This window comes from Orcinus orca, chromosome 11, assembly GCF_937001465.1.
Source record: "Orcinus orca chromosome 11, mOrcOrc1.1, whole genome shotgun sequence".
Classification (NCBI taxonomy): Eukaryota; Metazoa; Chordata; class Mammalia; order Artiodactyla; family Delphinidae; genus Orcinus; species Orcinus orca.
This window is the reverse complement of record NC_064569.1, coordinates 86,145,037-86,160,334: the sequence shown is the minus strand read 5'-3', so window position 1 is coordinate 86,160,334 and position 15,298 is coordinate 86,145,037. Positions and strand designations below refer to the sequence as shown.

At 38.5% G+C, this 15,298-nt stretch overlaps 1 protein-coding gene across 3 annotated transcripts in view; it reads left to right on the top strand.

Moving 5' to 3' along the window:
* Positions 1-12,048, top strand: part of APPL2 (adaptor protein, phosphotyrosine interacting with PH domain and leucine zipper 2) — a 52,727-nt gene extending 40,679 nt beyond the window's left edge. For all 3 annotated transcript variants that reach the window (XM_004269429.3, XM_049694919.1, XM_049694920.1), the window contains 7 exons: positions 2,505-2,660; positions 2,823-2,875; positions 4,551-4,725; positions 8,392-8,428; positions 8,644-8,784; positions 9,583-9,630; positions 10,914-12,048. In XM_004269429.3, the coding sequence (XP_004269477.1) occupies positions 2,505-2,660; positions 2,823-2,875; positions 4,551-4,725; positions 8,392-8,428; positions 8,644-8,784; positions 9,583-9,630; positions 10,914-11,048 (745 nt within the window). In that variant the 3' untranslated portion in view covers positions 11,049-12,048. The remainder of the gene's footprint in view (positions 1-2,504; positions 2,661-2,822; positions 2,876-4,550; positions 4,726-8,391; positions 8,429-8,643; positions 8,785-9,582; positions 9,631-10,913) is intronic.
* The last annotated feature ends 3,250 nt before the right edge of the window (positions 12,049-15,298 follow it).

The following is a 15,298-nucleotide window of genomic DNA, read 5'->3' as shown; positions in this document are numbered from 1 at the left end:
GAGAACACGATGGTGTCTTAAACGGATCATGGCAGAGGAGATGAAAAGTAGGTGGATTGGGGACTTACTTTGAAGGCAGAATCTGTAGGACGTTTGTTATGTGAGATGTGGAGTGGAAAGAAAGGAACAAACAAAGGATGACCACAGTCTGGGTTGAACACCTTGGCAGTTGGTGGCGATATGACACCACCATGAAGACATGAAGAGTTGGTAGTCAGTATCAGGAGTTCGGTTTATGACAGAAGTTTGAGAGGCTTGTGAGACATTCCAGTGAATTGTCAAGTAGTCAACTGATATATGTCTGGAGGGCAAAGAAAATGTCTGGGCTGAGTCTGAATTGGGAGCCCATCAGCATGGAAGTGGTGGTAGAAGAGGTCAGCTAGGGAGAGTGTAGAGGGAGGGAAGTGGAGCCTGGGACAGAAGTCTAAAGAGCTCCAACATGTGGATTAGAGGAGGAGCCTGCAAAAAACACTTCAGGAACAGCAGAAGAGTAGGAGGAAAACCTATAACGTGTGGCATCAGCACAAACCAAGAAGGAGAATCTCACGGAGGAGAGGTCAGTTATGTTAGATGCTTCGGGAGATCAAACGGGATGATGATCCCAAAGTGTCCATTCGAGTTGGTGACATGCAGATCACACGTGATGCTTTAATTTCTATCATTTCACTCCTCTGTTCGAAGAGTCTTCAGTGGCCGCCTACATGCAGAGTCAAGTTAGACCTCACCCGATGGTATTAACAGCCCGGCACCGTCCTGTCTTCCTTGTGTGATCTCCCCTCATACCCACTAGGGAGCCAAAATCTTGGGACTCGCTTCCTTCCCTTGAAGCTTCTACTCACCCCTTCCTCCAGTGCTTCACTTACTGTATCATACTCCTCTCTTAAAGACTGGATCATAGAGCAGATGTGATTGATTTTGGTTACTGAGGCAGTGTGACACTGTGGGAGAGCGCTGTGCTGGCAGTGAGGAGACCTCAGTTCCTAATCTAGCTGACCCACCGGATAACTGAGTGCCTCCAGGATTACCACTCAACTTCTCTAGAGGCCTGTTTCCTTTTCTGTTAATAACGGAGGTTAAAACTAAGCATCTCTCCTTGCAGTGACCATCTACCATTCTGTCTATTGTGCTTGTATCCATTTTCCATTCATTATGCTCATTCGTCAGCTGATACTATAACAGTTCCATACAACCTATTTTTTTTAATTTATTTATTTATTTTGGCTGCAGTGGGTCTTCGCCGCCGCGCATGGGCTTTCTCTGGTTGTGGCGAGCGGGGGCTACTCTTCGTTGTGGTGTGCCGGCTTCTCGTTGCAGTAGCCTCTCTTGTTGTGGAGCACAGGCTCTAGGCGCACGGGCTTCAGCAGTTGCAGCACGTGGGCTCAGTAGTCGTGGCTCGTAGGCTCTAGAGCGCAGGCTCAGTAGTTGTGGCACATGGGCTCAGCCACTCTGCGGCATGTGGGATCCTCCTGGACCAGGGCTCGAACCCGTGTCCCCTGCGTTGCCAGGCGGATTCCCAACCACTGTGCCACCAGGGAAGCCCCATACAACCTATTTACTTATTGACATACTTGAGAAATTTGCAATACTGATATACAAAATATCAAATGAATGGAAAGATATTGAGAGTCTTCTTATGGTTCAAACAATGTAAGAAATCAAAATACTTTTACATGATTTGCCCCTCAAAGGTTTTTACACTCTAGCTGGGGAGAAAAGATTATAAACATGAAAGGTTAAATTACAGCATTCTGACACTGGAAAAGAAACCCGTGCTCTCCTTTTACGTGCCACAGTCTCAAAACAGTACATGTGGGCACAGTGCTGCTAAGCTCAGGAGGCACATAGAGATCCAAGACTGTCCTCGTGGCTTACTGAGAAGAACCACAGGACTGCAGAGGAAGGAGAGGGTCAGGCTGGCTTGAAAGGCCTAGTGGATGAGTGGCGATTTGAGCTGGTGTTTGAAGTGCAGGAGAGAGTGAGTGAGCAGCAGACCTGCGATGGAGCTGGAAATGAGAAGCACGTGGGTGTTTGGTGTAGCTCTAGTGGAGGATGCATTAAGGGAGGGGAGAGGGAGACCTTCAGGAGAAAGGACAGCCAGGTGGTTGAATGCTAGGCCAAGATGTATTATTCATTCAGCTAACGGTTTTGAGTGCCTACTACGTACCAAGTAATAAATATGATTTAGCTATATAGCTCCCACCCTCAAAAACCTGTCTCAACGAGAGAAAGATACAAACAGGAAATTAACAGGTAATATAATAAGTAGTCTTAACAATGCAGAATGCTGTGCACCAGAACAAGCTATAGGTAATGTGGAGATCTGAGGGATTTTAACCATGGACGTGAACGACATTTTACGAAGATTTATTGGTAGAGTGGGTTAAATCTTCTCCCTTATCTACTTGTAAAAGTGACATCGGCATTCAACAAGTATTCATTTGATTGTAAAAGCTTAAGGTTAAAAGGGATTTAAAAAAATTTTTTTTTCCTATTTTGTACTCCAGCCAGAACATGAAAAATTCAGAGGTGGAAAATGACAAGATTGTTCCCAAAGCAGCAGTCATACCTGAAGCTGAACAACTAATTGCACCTGGAACACCTATTCAGTTTGACATTGTACTTCCTGCTACAGAATTCCTTGATCAGAACAGAGGGAGCAGGTATGGGCTAAGGGGGTTTATCTCTGGGAGAACTGAAAATAAATTTAACATCTCGTGTCCCTACCCACCTCCAGAGACTATCACCTTCTGACTTAGAGTTCAAGTGTCACGTGTCCCTTTAGCTGAAACTGTCAGGATGTTTGACTCTGGCTATTCCCCTAGGCGTATCAACCCTTTTGGTGAAACTGAGGATGAGACGTTTCCAGAAACAGAAGGTAAGTGGCTAGTTCTGTGTACTTATTCTTTCCCCGGCACAAAATGACCAGGGCCGTTGAAATAAGATGTGAAGTCATGTTCTAAAGAGCTTTGACTTGAAATATGAATTGAAATTATGATCCACAGATGTGTGTTCTCTGTGCAGACTCACTAGGACACATGCAGTTAGGGCCACCCTGGCATAAACACTAAGGGGAGGCTGACGGATTTCCTGCAGCTGTCGTACCATCAGCCACATCCATGCCCTTTTTGTAGCTCCTGCAGAGAAATGCTGCCAAATCTAAATTTGCTATAACATTACTGCAAAACAAAGTCCAAGAGGATAAAATCTGGGTGAGTCACAGACTTGCTATTTCATTTTAGAAAACCAAAAACACAAATAACTCATTCTTAAATTTGAAGATGACATGAAAAAAAATGGTATTTAATTTGTTCAAATTCAGATTCTGATTTTTGGTGTTTGATTTACATTCTTACAAGGTACATAAGAACATACTCAGTAGAGCTGACCAAAACCTGCTACTCCCAAGAGCTACACTGACCAAAACCTGCTACTCCCAAGAGCTACACTTCCCAGCCAAGGCAATTTAGAAGTGCGGGCAAGACCTCATTTTAACACAGCCCTTGACTGAAGCCTGAGAATGTCATTGGAATGAAATGCCACTTATTTAAATTTAAAAGTAGGACTTGAGAACTGGCATTCCTTACAGCTTTAGGTAAAAAAAGAAAAAATGATGTTAATAGGCTCTGCATCTAATCTGACTCTCTATCTAGCTGACTTCTCACACAGTCCAGTTTCTTAACTGTCTACATAAAAAACTTTCTGACTTGTAAAAACTAGCTTCATATGGGAGTAACCATTTACAACATATCAGTTATATTTTCCTAATAAGTTTTTTTAACCCTTATTTTTTAGGGGCAAGGATACTCATAGGGAGGACAAGTGAAGAAAAAGTAGGTTCTTAGTTTCAAATGGTGGATAAGTGAATTACTGTTCTTACAGAAAAAAAAAAAAAGGATCTTTTAAACCTTCTTCATGATCTTCCAGGTGTGGCTGCTGTTACTCAGTTTGTCAGGTTACGTGCCATTATCAAGAAGCCAATACTGCCAGCTCATTAGCATCAAATAAGCTAATAGTTCTGCAATCTCCATTAGTTTATGGAACGTCATCACTGCCCTTCAGTAATAAATGATGTGCATGATTTGAATGAAACCCAACATCAGGTCTTATTTCTTCAAATACATTTTCTTCTGTAAGAGGACTTTACAGCAGGCCAAAGTAATGAATGAATTTTCTATTGTCTAGTGGAAAAGCTCTTATTTTCAGAGAAAAAGTAAGATGCATATACTGCCACTTACGTGTAGTCAACCTAGAGTTTTCATGCTAGAAGGATGTTCATGTGGTTTCATTTTATAGATGAAGAAAAAGAGGTGCTTTTCTAGTCTAATGAATAGTTCCAAACAGACAAAATATGGACAATAGGAGATTCAGAGCTTTGGCAATTTGTGGCTTATATAAAAGCAGAGTATTCAGAAGTTTTGGTAGAAAGCCCTCCAGAAAGCAAGGCAAACCCTAGGTCTTCAGCCTGTTCTCAGACCAGCACATGTGCTTCTGGTATGCGCATCGACAGGCAGGAAGTGAAATGATCCTGAGCAGAAAATGCTCTCTTGCAGATTCTCTTTTGCAACAGATGTTTATAGTTCGGTTTTTGGGATCAATGGCAGTTAAAACAGACAACACTACTGAAGTGATTTACGAAGCGATGAGACAAGTATTGGCTGCTCGGGCTATTCATAACATCTTCCGTATGACAGAATCCCATCTGATGGTCACCAGTCAAGCTCTGAGGTACATTCAGTTTCGTTTTCAGATTTTCTTACAGCTTCGACTGATTCCCCTTTGAAAGCACGTTTAACCATCTAGAATGTTCATAGTAAGTAAAGATGCTACTCATGTTTCTGCTGTTTTTTACATTTTGGTTTTATAAGATACATTGGCTAGACGAAGTGCCCTTAAAGACAAGAGCTGATATTTTTAGCAACTGGTATCTTTAGTGGTGAGTGAATTCTACCCTGTTGGGCGTAAAGACGCCATCACTCGAGAGTTACTCTCTGTATCTTAGAGGTTGCAAGTGGAAGGGTTTTTGTTTTTTCTCTTCCATCTCTAAGAGTACTATTTATAAAAATTAAAAACTATGAAAACAGAACATGAGCCTGCCTGAGATAACTAGACCACCACAAGGAAAATCTGATTAATGTTTGTTGGGCTGAAAATAAAGGAGCCAAGTCATGTTAGCTACATGATTTGTGGTTTCAAGTAATAAGATCCATATGAATGATGGCAAATGACAGTCAAGCTGTGGCTGCCATGGGCATTAAGACCTGCGCTGTACAATACTGTAGCTACATGTAACACTTGAAACCTAACTCATCTGAATTGAGAAGTGTTTTAAGTGTAAAACACATACCAAACATTTAAGATCTCATACTATCCCCCCAAAAAAGAATGCAAAATAATTTTTAAATTAATAATGCACCTAGCTGGTAATATTTTCAACCTATTAAAGGGTATTAATTTCAGCTGTTTTCACTTTTTTTGATGTGGCTGCTAGAAATTTTTAAATTACATATGAGGCTTACACTAAATTTCTGTGGGACAGCAGAGCAGCACTGCTTTAGAGCCTTATTCCTGACTTTGGCATTTATTAGCTGTATGAACTTGAGCAAGTTACTTAACCTTTGTGCCTCGGTTTCTTCAGCTATAAAATGAAAACAACCATATCCACACCCCATAGTATTGTCATGAGGAATAAGTGAGTTAATTCATGTAAAACACTTACAGCTGTGATGGGCACACAGAAAGTAATAAATGATAGTTTCAAAAAAGTTAATCAGCAGTTTGGCAAAAATCAGAATATAGTTTCTTCCATTCATTAAAATCAGTCCTTTTCATTTGTTATAAACCTTTTACTGAGAATGAGGTTCTTATGAATAAAGCCTTATATTTATTTAAAGATTTTCTCTAAGTATGTCCTGGACCTTTCATAGGCATTGAAAGCTTTCATAAGCTACAAAGCTTATGATAATCTTTCTTAAAATCACCACCAAAAAGATCAGAGTAAATATATGTAAAAGCAATGTGAAAAACCATAGTACATCAAACAACACTATCCCAAAAAGTGCAAAGACAACCCACAGAATGGGAGAAAACATCTGCAAATCATTTGTCTAATAAAGGTATAGTACCTAGTATAAAGAACGCTCACAAATCAACAAAGAAAGAACCCAGGTAAGAAATGGAAGAATGTCTACTTGAGTTGACATTCCTCCGAAGATATATAATTGGCCGACAAGCACATGGAAAGATGCTCAGTGTCATGAGTCACTAGGGCATGCAAATCAAATCCAGAACCACTTCACACCCACTAGGATGGCTATGGATTTTTTTTTTTTTAAAGAAAGTAACAGGTGTTAGCAAGGATGTGGAGAAATTGGAACTCATTGCTGGTGGGCATATAACATTGTTCAGCCACTGTGGGAAATAATCTGGCAGTTCCTCTGTAACTTAAACATAGAATTCCATTCCTGGGTAGATACCCAAAAGAATTGAAAACAAGTGTTCATATAATAATACTATTCGCAGTAGCCAAAAGGTAGAAATAATCCAAACGTCCATCAAAAGATGAATAGATAAACAAAATGTGGTATATACATACAGTGGGATATTATTCAGCCTTAAAAAGGAATGAAGTACTGGTACATATTACAACATGGATGAGCCTTTAAAACATTATGCTAATTGAAAGACAGACACAAAAAGCCACATATTGTACGGTCATTTATATGAAATATCTAGAACAGGCAGATCTATAGAGACAAAGCATATCAGTGAGAAGCTGCCAAGGGCTGAGAAGAAAGCTGAATGGGAAGCGATGCTGTAACAGGGATGGAATTTCCCTTTGAGGTGCTGAAGGTGTTCTGGAACTAGATAGTGGTGATGGTTGTACAACGTTGTGATGTGTTAAATATCAACAATGGTAAATTTTACCATACATATCCTTGTATGGGAATTCATGTTTTGAGACAATTTAGAAGTCACACAGAAAATCAGATCTTAAGCAAATCCAGGTTACCTGATGTAGACAGCAAACTTAAAAGTTACTCACAAAATATGATATGGTTTAAATCTTCATTTATAGAAAAATTTTACAAAATATTTAAAGTTATCCCAACTCGAGAGAAATTGTTGATGATGTAAATTTTAAAACTCATTAAATTCATACTCATTTATAGGGACATAAAAATTTATTTATTTAGCTTTGTAGCTTAAAATTCCATACACATTTTCTCGTTTTCTTAACCACCTCTTTGAAATATGGAGGTTCTTATCCCAATTTTACAAAGCAGTTGAGAGAAGTCAGGGTGACTTACACAAGATCATAAATAAGTAGCCAGGTTGGAATTCAGTCTTAAGCCCTCTGATTATAAAATACACCATGCTTTAACAAGTATAACTGCATACCTTTCAAATTGTAACCATTTGGAGGGGGACAGCTTTATTGAGATATAACTTACATACTGTACAATTTGCCCCTTTAGAGTGTTTTTTAGTATATTCAGATTTGTGCAACCATCACCACGAACAGTTTTAGAACATTTTCATCATCCCCCCGAAGAAAACCCATACCTGTTAGTAGTCATTCCCTTTTCCCCTGCAACCTGCTCAGCCCTAGCCACTAATCTTGCTGTTTCTATAGATTTGCCTATTCTGGACATTTCATTTAAACAGAATTATAACCATCTTTTTAACAGATTTTTTGCTTTCACTTACGAAACTTACAGCAAATCAATAATAATTTATATACACAATATCATGTGTTAGAAAGTAGAAATTTTTATCTATATATAAAATAGCAGTAAATTCTCTAATGCAGTTAATTTTCTCAGAGACACTGATGATGCTTAAAATGTTGTTAAAGAATTTATCTAGAATACCTTCTTAAAGTTACTCCTCCTACACCCAAACTGATAGGGAATAGTTTTGTTAAAATCCCTTCACTGTTGTCTCACCTCTACCCCATGTTTAAAAAAAAATTGTTAAACTTAACAGTATCCATTTATCCAGTACTTTAAGGGAAACAGACTGATAGTAAGTGCTGAGATGGAGGCTATATGGAATAAGATCCATCCACATTAATTTTCTGGAGAATTTTCTAGAGAATTATAATGCAGTCTTTTTGGCTAAGCACTAAAATACTGTGAAATTCTCTATTTGCTATAATCTTCCATTAAAGATACCCTGAGGTTTAACTACACAGGTTCAACAAAGGCAGAAATCATGGCACATGCTCCCTTTGGATCGTCACATGGAGCGATCTCACCTCGCCCTCAACTAGGTCTTATATTTTCATATTTCGAGGGGTTTTGTGTGATTTTATTCTGAACTTGTACAAACTCATCTAAGGATATAATTTTATCCAACATTTGTGATACAGTGAATCTCTTAAAATTTCAGGTTGATAGATCCTCAGACTCAAGTAACAAGGGCCAATGTAAGTACCCTCATGCATGCTAATTTTAGTGATTACTCCTTAATTCACCTTTGTAGCCACCTGAAATACAAAGTAGGCACTTAGTAAATTTTATTTGCCAAATTAAATGTCACTAATAGTGTACTTTTTTCATGACTTTTGCCATGGAAAATGATCTTGTCTTTTTTAATTCCAGTTTGTTGTGTGATATTAGGTCTATTCCTATTTTTTTCTAGTTTGAACTCACCAGTGTCACCCAGTTTGCTGCTCATCAAGAAAACAAGAGACTGGTTGGCTTTGTGGTCCGCATGCCCGAATCCACAGGCGGAGAGTCCCTGAGCACATATGTTTTTGAAAGCAACTCAGAAGGCGAAAAGGTCTTGTTATTTTCTTCATCTTAAGATTCCATAATATTTCAGCCCAAACAAAGATACTTAAAGGGTTATTTTACACAACCTCCTTGGATATTTAGTTGACTATTCTTCAGGTCCCCATTGAGTAGTTTAGATAATAATACCTCCTAGTAAGGCCCCACCGAAAGAAAACTGGAGTATAATTTCCTTGTGGAAAATACATATCAACCAAAATAGAGTGAATGAAGAACTTAATGGTGAAATATAAGTGTTTAGTAGAGCTATCCGGAAATGTTTAAAGCAGTTCCCCTCAAATTTATTCTTTTTTAAAAAATTAAAGCAAAAGTTACAATGGAGAAAATCTATTCTCAGAGAGCAAACCAAGGAAGCAGACGTCAGGAAAGTATATCTAAACTGTTCTTCAGTGTGAAAAACTGCATTCACTACTTAGAATTAATCAAAATGAATCAACCCTTCTTTCAGGAAGTATCTGTTTACCACTGTGTATGAACGTGCAGTGGTTAAATATGGTTAAGAGAGAAAGGAAAAAAGTATCCCGGTAAGAACTTTAAACGATTTAATACCTTCAGTTTTCACTTAACCTGGATATTCTTTGTACGCACAAACCGGCAACAGGAGACCAGGACGGGCGGACGCTAGTGTTCAGAGCCCTGTGTGATGAGTCTCCTACAGCCAGGTCCTTTGTCCCCATGCTGACGTGAGCAGACAGTGACCTCGTTGTACTCTCATAATCACATTTCTTTCTGAAATTCTTTATCCTTTTCTGCCTTTGCCAAACACTACTTTTCTTGTCTTTTGCAGATATGTTATGCTATTAACTTGGGAAAAGAAATCATTGAGGTTCAGAAGGTAAGGTGCATTTTAGTGCTGGTTTAACAACAACTCAAAGGCTATCTTTACACCTAGATAGCTCTCAAAAAGAGAAATGGTGCTCACTAGGCAGGGTGGCCAAGTTTGGGATTTCCTTTTAAGCCTTCTAACTACCAGGCATTTTTGATCAGCTAGTTCCATGGTCACTGGTAACACGTAGAGTTCTTAGTAAGTATCACTGCTGCACCTCCTACTGTTTTATCAGTTTTTTTGTTGCTGTTGTTGTTGGCTAGATTTCCTTTCTTTCAAATGAAGCTGGTACAAACCTCAGTATCTACCACACGCTCTAAGGCCTTCCTCCTCAGAGTGGTCACAGGCCCAGCAACACTGAGACGTTACCTGGAAGCTTATTGGAAATGAAGACTCTCAGACCTGTCTATCAGCAGTTTGCAATCTTTCATTTACCCAACTAATTTTTGAGATTAAATTTTGTGTAAGAAAACCCCTGGAATTACAGCAGTGAACAGGGGGCTTCTGGTTCAGCACTGTCCAGTAGAACTTTCTGCAGTAATGGAAAGGATCTATTTAATATGCAGATTGAAATGTGGCTAGTGTGACTAAGGAACTGGATTTTAAATTTTTAGTTAATGTAAATAGTAACATGTATTGAATAGCTAGTGGGTATCATACTTGTGCAGTTCTAATCTATCAGGGAGGGGCAGACAGATCAAGGACTAAGACCAACATAATGAAAACACAGCAAGCCCTGCAAGTTTGTACTTTATGGTGTAGATCAGAGTTGGCAAACTTTCTGTAAAGGGCCAGATAATAAACCTTTCTCAGCTTACTGTCTCTGTTGCCAACTACTCTACTCTGCTGTTGTTAACACAAAAGCTGCCATAGTATGTAAATGAATTGGCATGGCTATGTTCCAGTAAAACTTCATTTATAAAAACAGGCGGTGAGCCAAATGGCCATAGTTTGCCAACTCTTGGTATAGAGTAAAAGGAAAAAAAGGAGTTTAAAGACAAGGTCAAAGTTGTGAGGGAAGTTCCTCTCTGGACTCTTTCCAGAAAGATGATTCTGAGTTGGCTCTGTAATGATATTTTGGCTGAGAGGTAGAAACTTGGCCTAGTTTCTGGAGGAAGTAATTCAACTGAGGGTTTCTTTATAGAGATTCAAGGAGACCCACCTGAAGGCGCACATAGACGAGTCAGAAGGAATGAGGCTAGATTACAGAACATAATGACAGCCAAGCCAAAGGGGTTTTAAGTGCATTTTAAGCATTTTCTTTTCTCCTTCTTAAACTCCCGTAACTTCAGGATCCAGAAGCATTGGCTCAATTAATGCTGTCCATACCACTAACCAATGATGGAAAATATGTACTGTTAAACGATCAACCAGATGACAATGATGGAAGTCCAAGTGAAAATAGAGGCGCAGAATCTGAAGCATAACCTTCTTGCGCCTTTGGGTGAAGAGCACCCAGGAAGGAGAGCTACCTCCTTAAGGGTTTTCAACTTCTCTGATACAGGCACACCACTTGGTTTCAGAATGCTGACAGCTGCTTGTGGAACGTACTATTGATGCCTTGATACTGAGACTTGGGAGGGAAACAGTAAGAAATGGTTAACAACATACCCATCTACAAATGTTATTTTAGGTGCTTTGTGGTAAGTCCTTTTCTTAGATTGCATTGTTCAGCGCTCAGAATGAAAGCTATGGGAAAAATGCATTGTTCACTTTATTTCAGTGTCATCTCTTTTCAGTTTCCAGTATCTTTTCAAAAAATGGTAAAAGCCTAGATTTATAATTTGATAAACACTAAATATTTCCTATTAATATAATCTATTTTTGTATTTTACTTAATGAGCTTTAAGTGCCTGTCATTCTGAAAATTGTATATTTATAATCAAGTTTGTCTCATAATTGCACCTAACAGCATTAATTTGTGCAGTTAGGTGATGAGCCCTGTGCTTTGAGGCTCAAGCACTAGCAGAAATGCAGGTCTAGTTTTGGTAACTGTCCAAACATCATGCAATAAAAAGACAAGCAGATGAGTACCACAAAAGATGTTTAGTTTTACAGTGGAACCTTAATGAACCAGCATTCAGAAGTTCATGGTCCTTTAGATACTGTTTTTAGGGGTGGATCACCATGGACAGGGTGCAGCTCTACCAATTCCTGTTTCTTCTGAGCCAGACCCCCCTTAAAGAAGGGATCAATTAACTTTAAAACTCACTTGAAGCACAGCTGGCCATGGGGCTTGGTATAAAAGTTCCAATTTCCATCCTGACATAGACGGTTCCAGGCATCCCAGCCCACTAGGAAACAAGTATAATGATCTTTAATTGGTACAGTATGTTTAATTATAACGAAGTTCAACAGTAATATCACTTTCTTTGTAATAAATTAACCTAGCAATAAAAGCTAGCAAATAAAAACTATCTTTCTGTTTCTTTTGCTTTCTGTGGTTATTTTCTAGAACATCCCTGAAAAAAAACTAAAGTTGGTTCTGTACCTTTAACAGTTAATTCCCAAAAGAAAACCAGGACATCATAATGAAATCACAGCAGAGGGGATGTACTATGCAACATGAGTGGAATAACGTGATCTCAATGCCAAGTTTTTAAAAGGCGCTGCTCTTAAAATGGTGGATTAATAACTTTTGCAACTCAAAATTAGGTTAAAGGAATCCACTTCTATAATGTGTGCACTGTCAGAGACACAGTGAGCTAGTCAAAACAGTATGAAATTATACACCATAAAATCATCAGTTCGGTGTTAACTAATATCTTATAAATTTCTATATCGTAATCATAGTAGATCAGTAAGTTCTGACAGGCTTCAAGAGCCACAGTCCCCTGATTTCTTGCTTAGGATTGTTCAGGATGGGAGGAGAACAACATTGTTAGAAACTACAATCAGTTTTTTTAATTAAAAAAATTTTAATAATGTGTGGCCTATGGAAAACAAAAAGACTAAACAAACAGAGCTACCAGATGATCCAGCAATCCCACTCCTGGGTATATATCTGGAAAAGATGGAAACTAATTTTAGAAGGTACATGCAGCCAGCACTATTTTCAATAGCCAAGACATGGAAACAACCCAGGTGCCATCAACAGACAACTGGCTTAGAAAGATGTGGTGTGCATATATATAAATACACACACACAGTGGAATATTATTCGGACATAAAAAAGAACGAAATATTGGCATTTGCAGCAACATGGATGGACCCAGACAATATTATACTTAGTGAAGTCAGTCAGAGAAAGACAAATATCATATGGTATCACTTACATGTGGAATCTAAAAAATAAATAAATCTATAAACAGAAAAAGACTAAGACAAGAAAACAAACTTTACCAAAGGGGAAGGCGGGGTGGGGTAGACAAATTAGGAATATGGGAATAACAAATACTAGTATATATATATATAACTACTATATGTAAAATAGATAAGCAAGGATTTACTGTATAGCACAGGGAACTATATTCAATACCTTGTAATAACCTATAATGGAAAATAATTTGAAAAAAATTGATATATATAAATGAATCACTTCGCTGTACACCTGAAACTAGCACAATATTGTAAATCGACTGTATTACCAAAAAAAACAAAACTGTGGCTTAACTAAGCCACAAAGCCTGCAAATCATGAAAAACCAAAAGACTGAAATCCAATACGTTAAAACTAACTTCACAAAAAAACACAGAATGAAAACACAAAATTAACTGAGCATATTCAGCAAGCACATATGACCAACAAAAATTAGTATCCAGAATATACAAAATATTCCTACAATTAGTAAGAAAAAGAAATTGAAAGAAAAATAGAAGTCATGAAGGCATTTTATAGAATAAAAAAGGCTCTTAAACAGAAATATGTTCAATCATAAAAATCAAGGAAATGCAAATTAAAACCACACAGATACTGACTACAGACTGCAGAAATTAAGCTGCTGGTAGGGATGGAACAATGAGGAATAACCTCACCTACCGCTGGGATGGGAGCACAGTTTTGCATTCTCTCCAACGACCTTGCAGGTACACCTGGCCCTACCACCTAGGAGATTCACTTGTGACACACACTGCAGAAACTCAACACACGTACCCAGAGACATGTACAATGACGATTACAGCAGCACTATTCATAGTATTCCAAATTTGGAAATAACCCAAATCTTACCTACAGACTAAATATCTGTGTATTCATGTAACACAATATGAGGGAAATAAAGCTAAATAAACTATATAGCTATATGCATCAACACTGATGAATTTAAAAAATGACAATGAATTAAAGAAGTCAATACATTTATAGTAACTTTACAAAAACATGCAAACCACCATCATATTGTTTTTAAAAATATAGATGGTTGTAACCCCCAAGAAAAGCCCAGTGCACTGTGGTTTCCTCTGCAGTAGAAAGGGGAGCCGAGACCTGAGGAGGAATGATGGGAGCACCTAAGGTGGTAGCAATAAGCTCTTAACCTACCTGGTGTCTACACAAGCATTCTATTTTCATTCACTAAACAGTACATACATATTATATACTCTTGTACATGCATCATGTTTTTAAATAAAATTTTTAAGTTTAGAAAGAGTGGGTGACTTTCAACTTAACTGAAATGTGTGTTAATGCACATTAAGCCCCTCTGAAAATAAGTGCCATGTAAATGAAAGGTGGGAGGGTGGAAAATGAGATTTTTTTTTGAAGACTTAAGCATGCATTTTATTTTTAATAGATCTTTCTTTATTGGAGTATAATTGCTTCACAATACTGTTAGTTTCTGTTGCACAACAAAGCGAAATCAGCCATATGCACACACGTCCCCATATCTCCTCCCTCGAGCCTCCCTCCCTCCCACCCTCCCTATCCCACCCCTCTAGGTCATCACAAAGCACGGAGCTGATCTCCCTCTGCTATGCACCAGCTTCCCGCTAGCCATTCATTTTACATTTGGTAGTGTATGTATGTCAGTGCTACCCTCTCACTTCGCCCCAGCTTCCCCTTCCCACTCCCCATGTCCTCAAGTCCATTCTCTACGTCTACCCCTTTATTCCTGTCCTGCCCCTAGGTTCATCAGAGCCTTTTTTTTTTAGATTCCATATATATGTGTTAGCATACGGTATTTGTTTTTCTCTTTCTGACTGACTTCACTCTGTACAGACTCTAGGTCCATCCACCTCACTACAAATAACTCAATTTCGTTTCTTTTTATGGCTGAGTAATATTCCATTGTATATATGTGCCACATCTTCTTTATCCATTCATCTGTTGGTGGACATTTAGGTCATTTCCATGTCCTGGCTATTGTAAATAGTGCTGCACGGACATTGTGGTACGTGACTCTTTTTCAGTTATGGTTTTCTCAGGGTGTATGCCCAGTAGTGGGACTGCTGGGTCATATGGTAGTTCTATTTCTAGTTTTTATAAGGAACCTCCATACTGTTTTCCAAAGTGGCTGTATCAATTTACATTCCCACCAACAGTGCAGGAGGGTTCCCTTTTCACCACACCCTTTCCAGCATTTATTGTTTCTAGATTTTTTGATAATGGCCATTCCGACCGACATGAGGTAATACCTCATGGTAGTTTTGATTTGCATTTCACTAGTAATAAGTGATGTTGAGCATCTTTTCATGTGCCTCTTGGCCATCTTTGTGTCTTCCTTGGTGAAATGTCTATTTAGGTC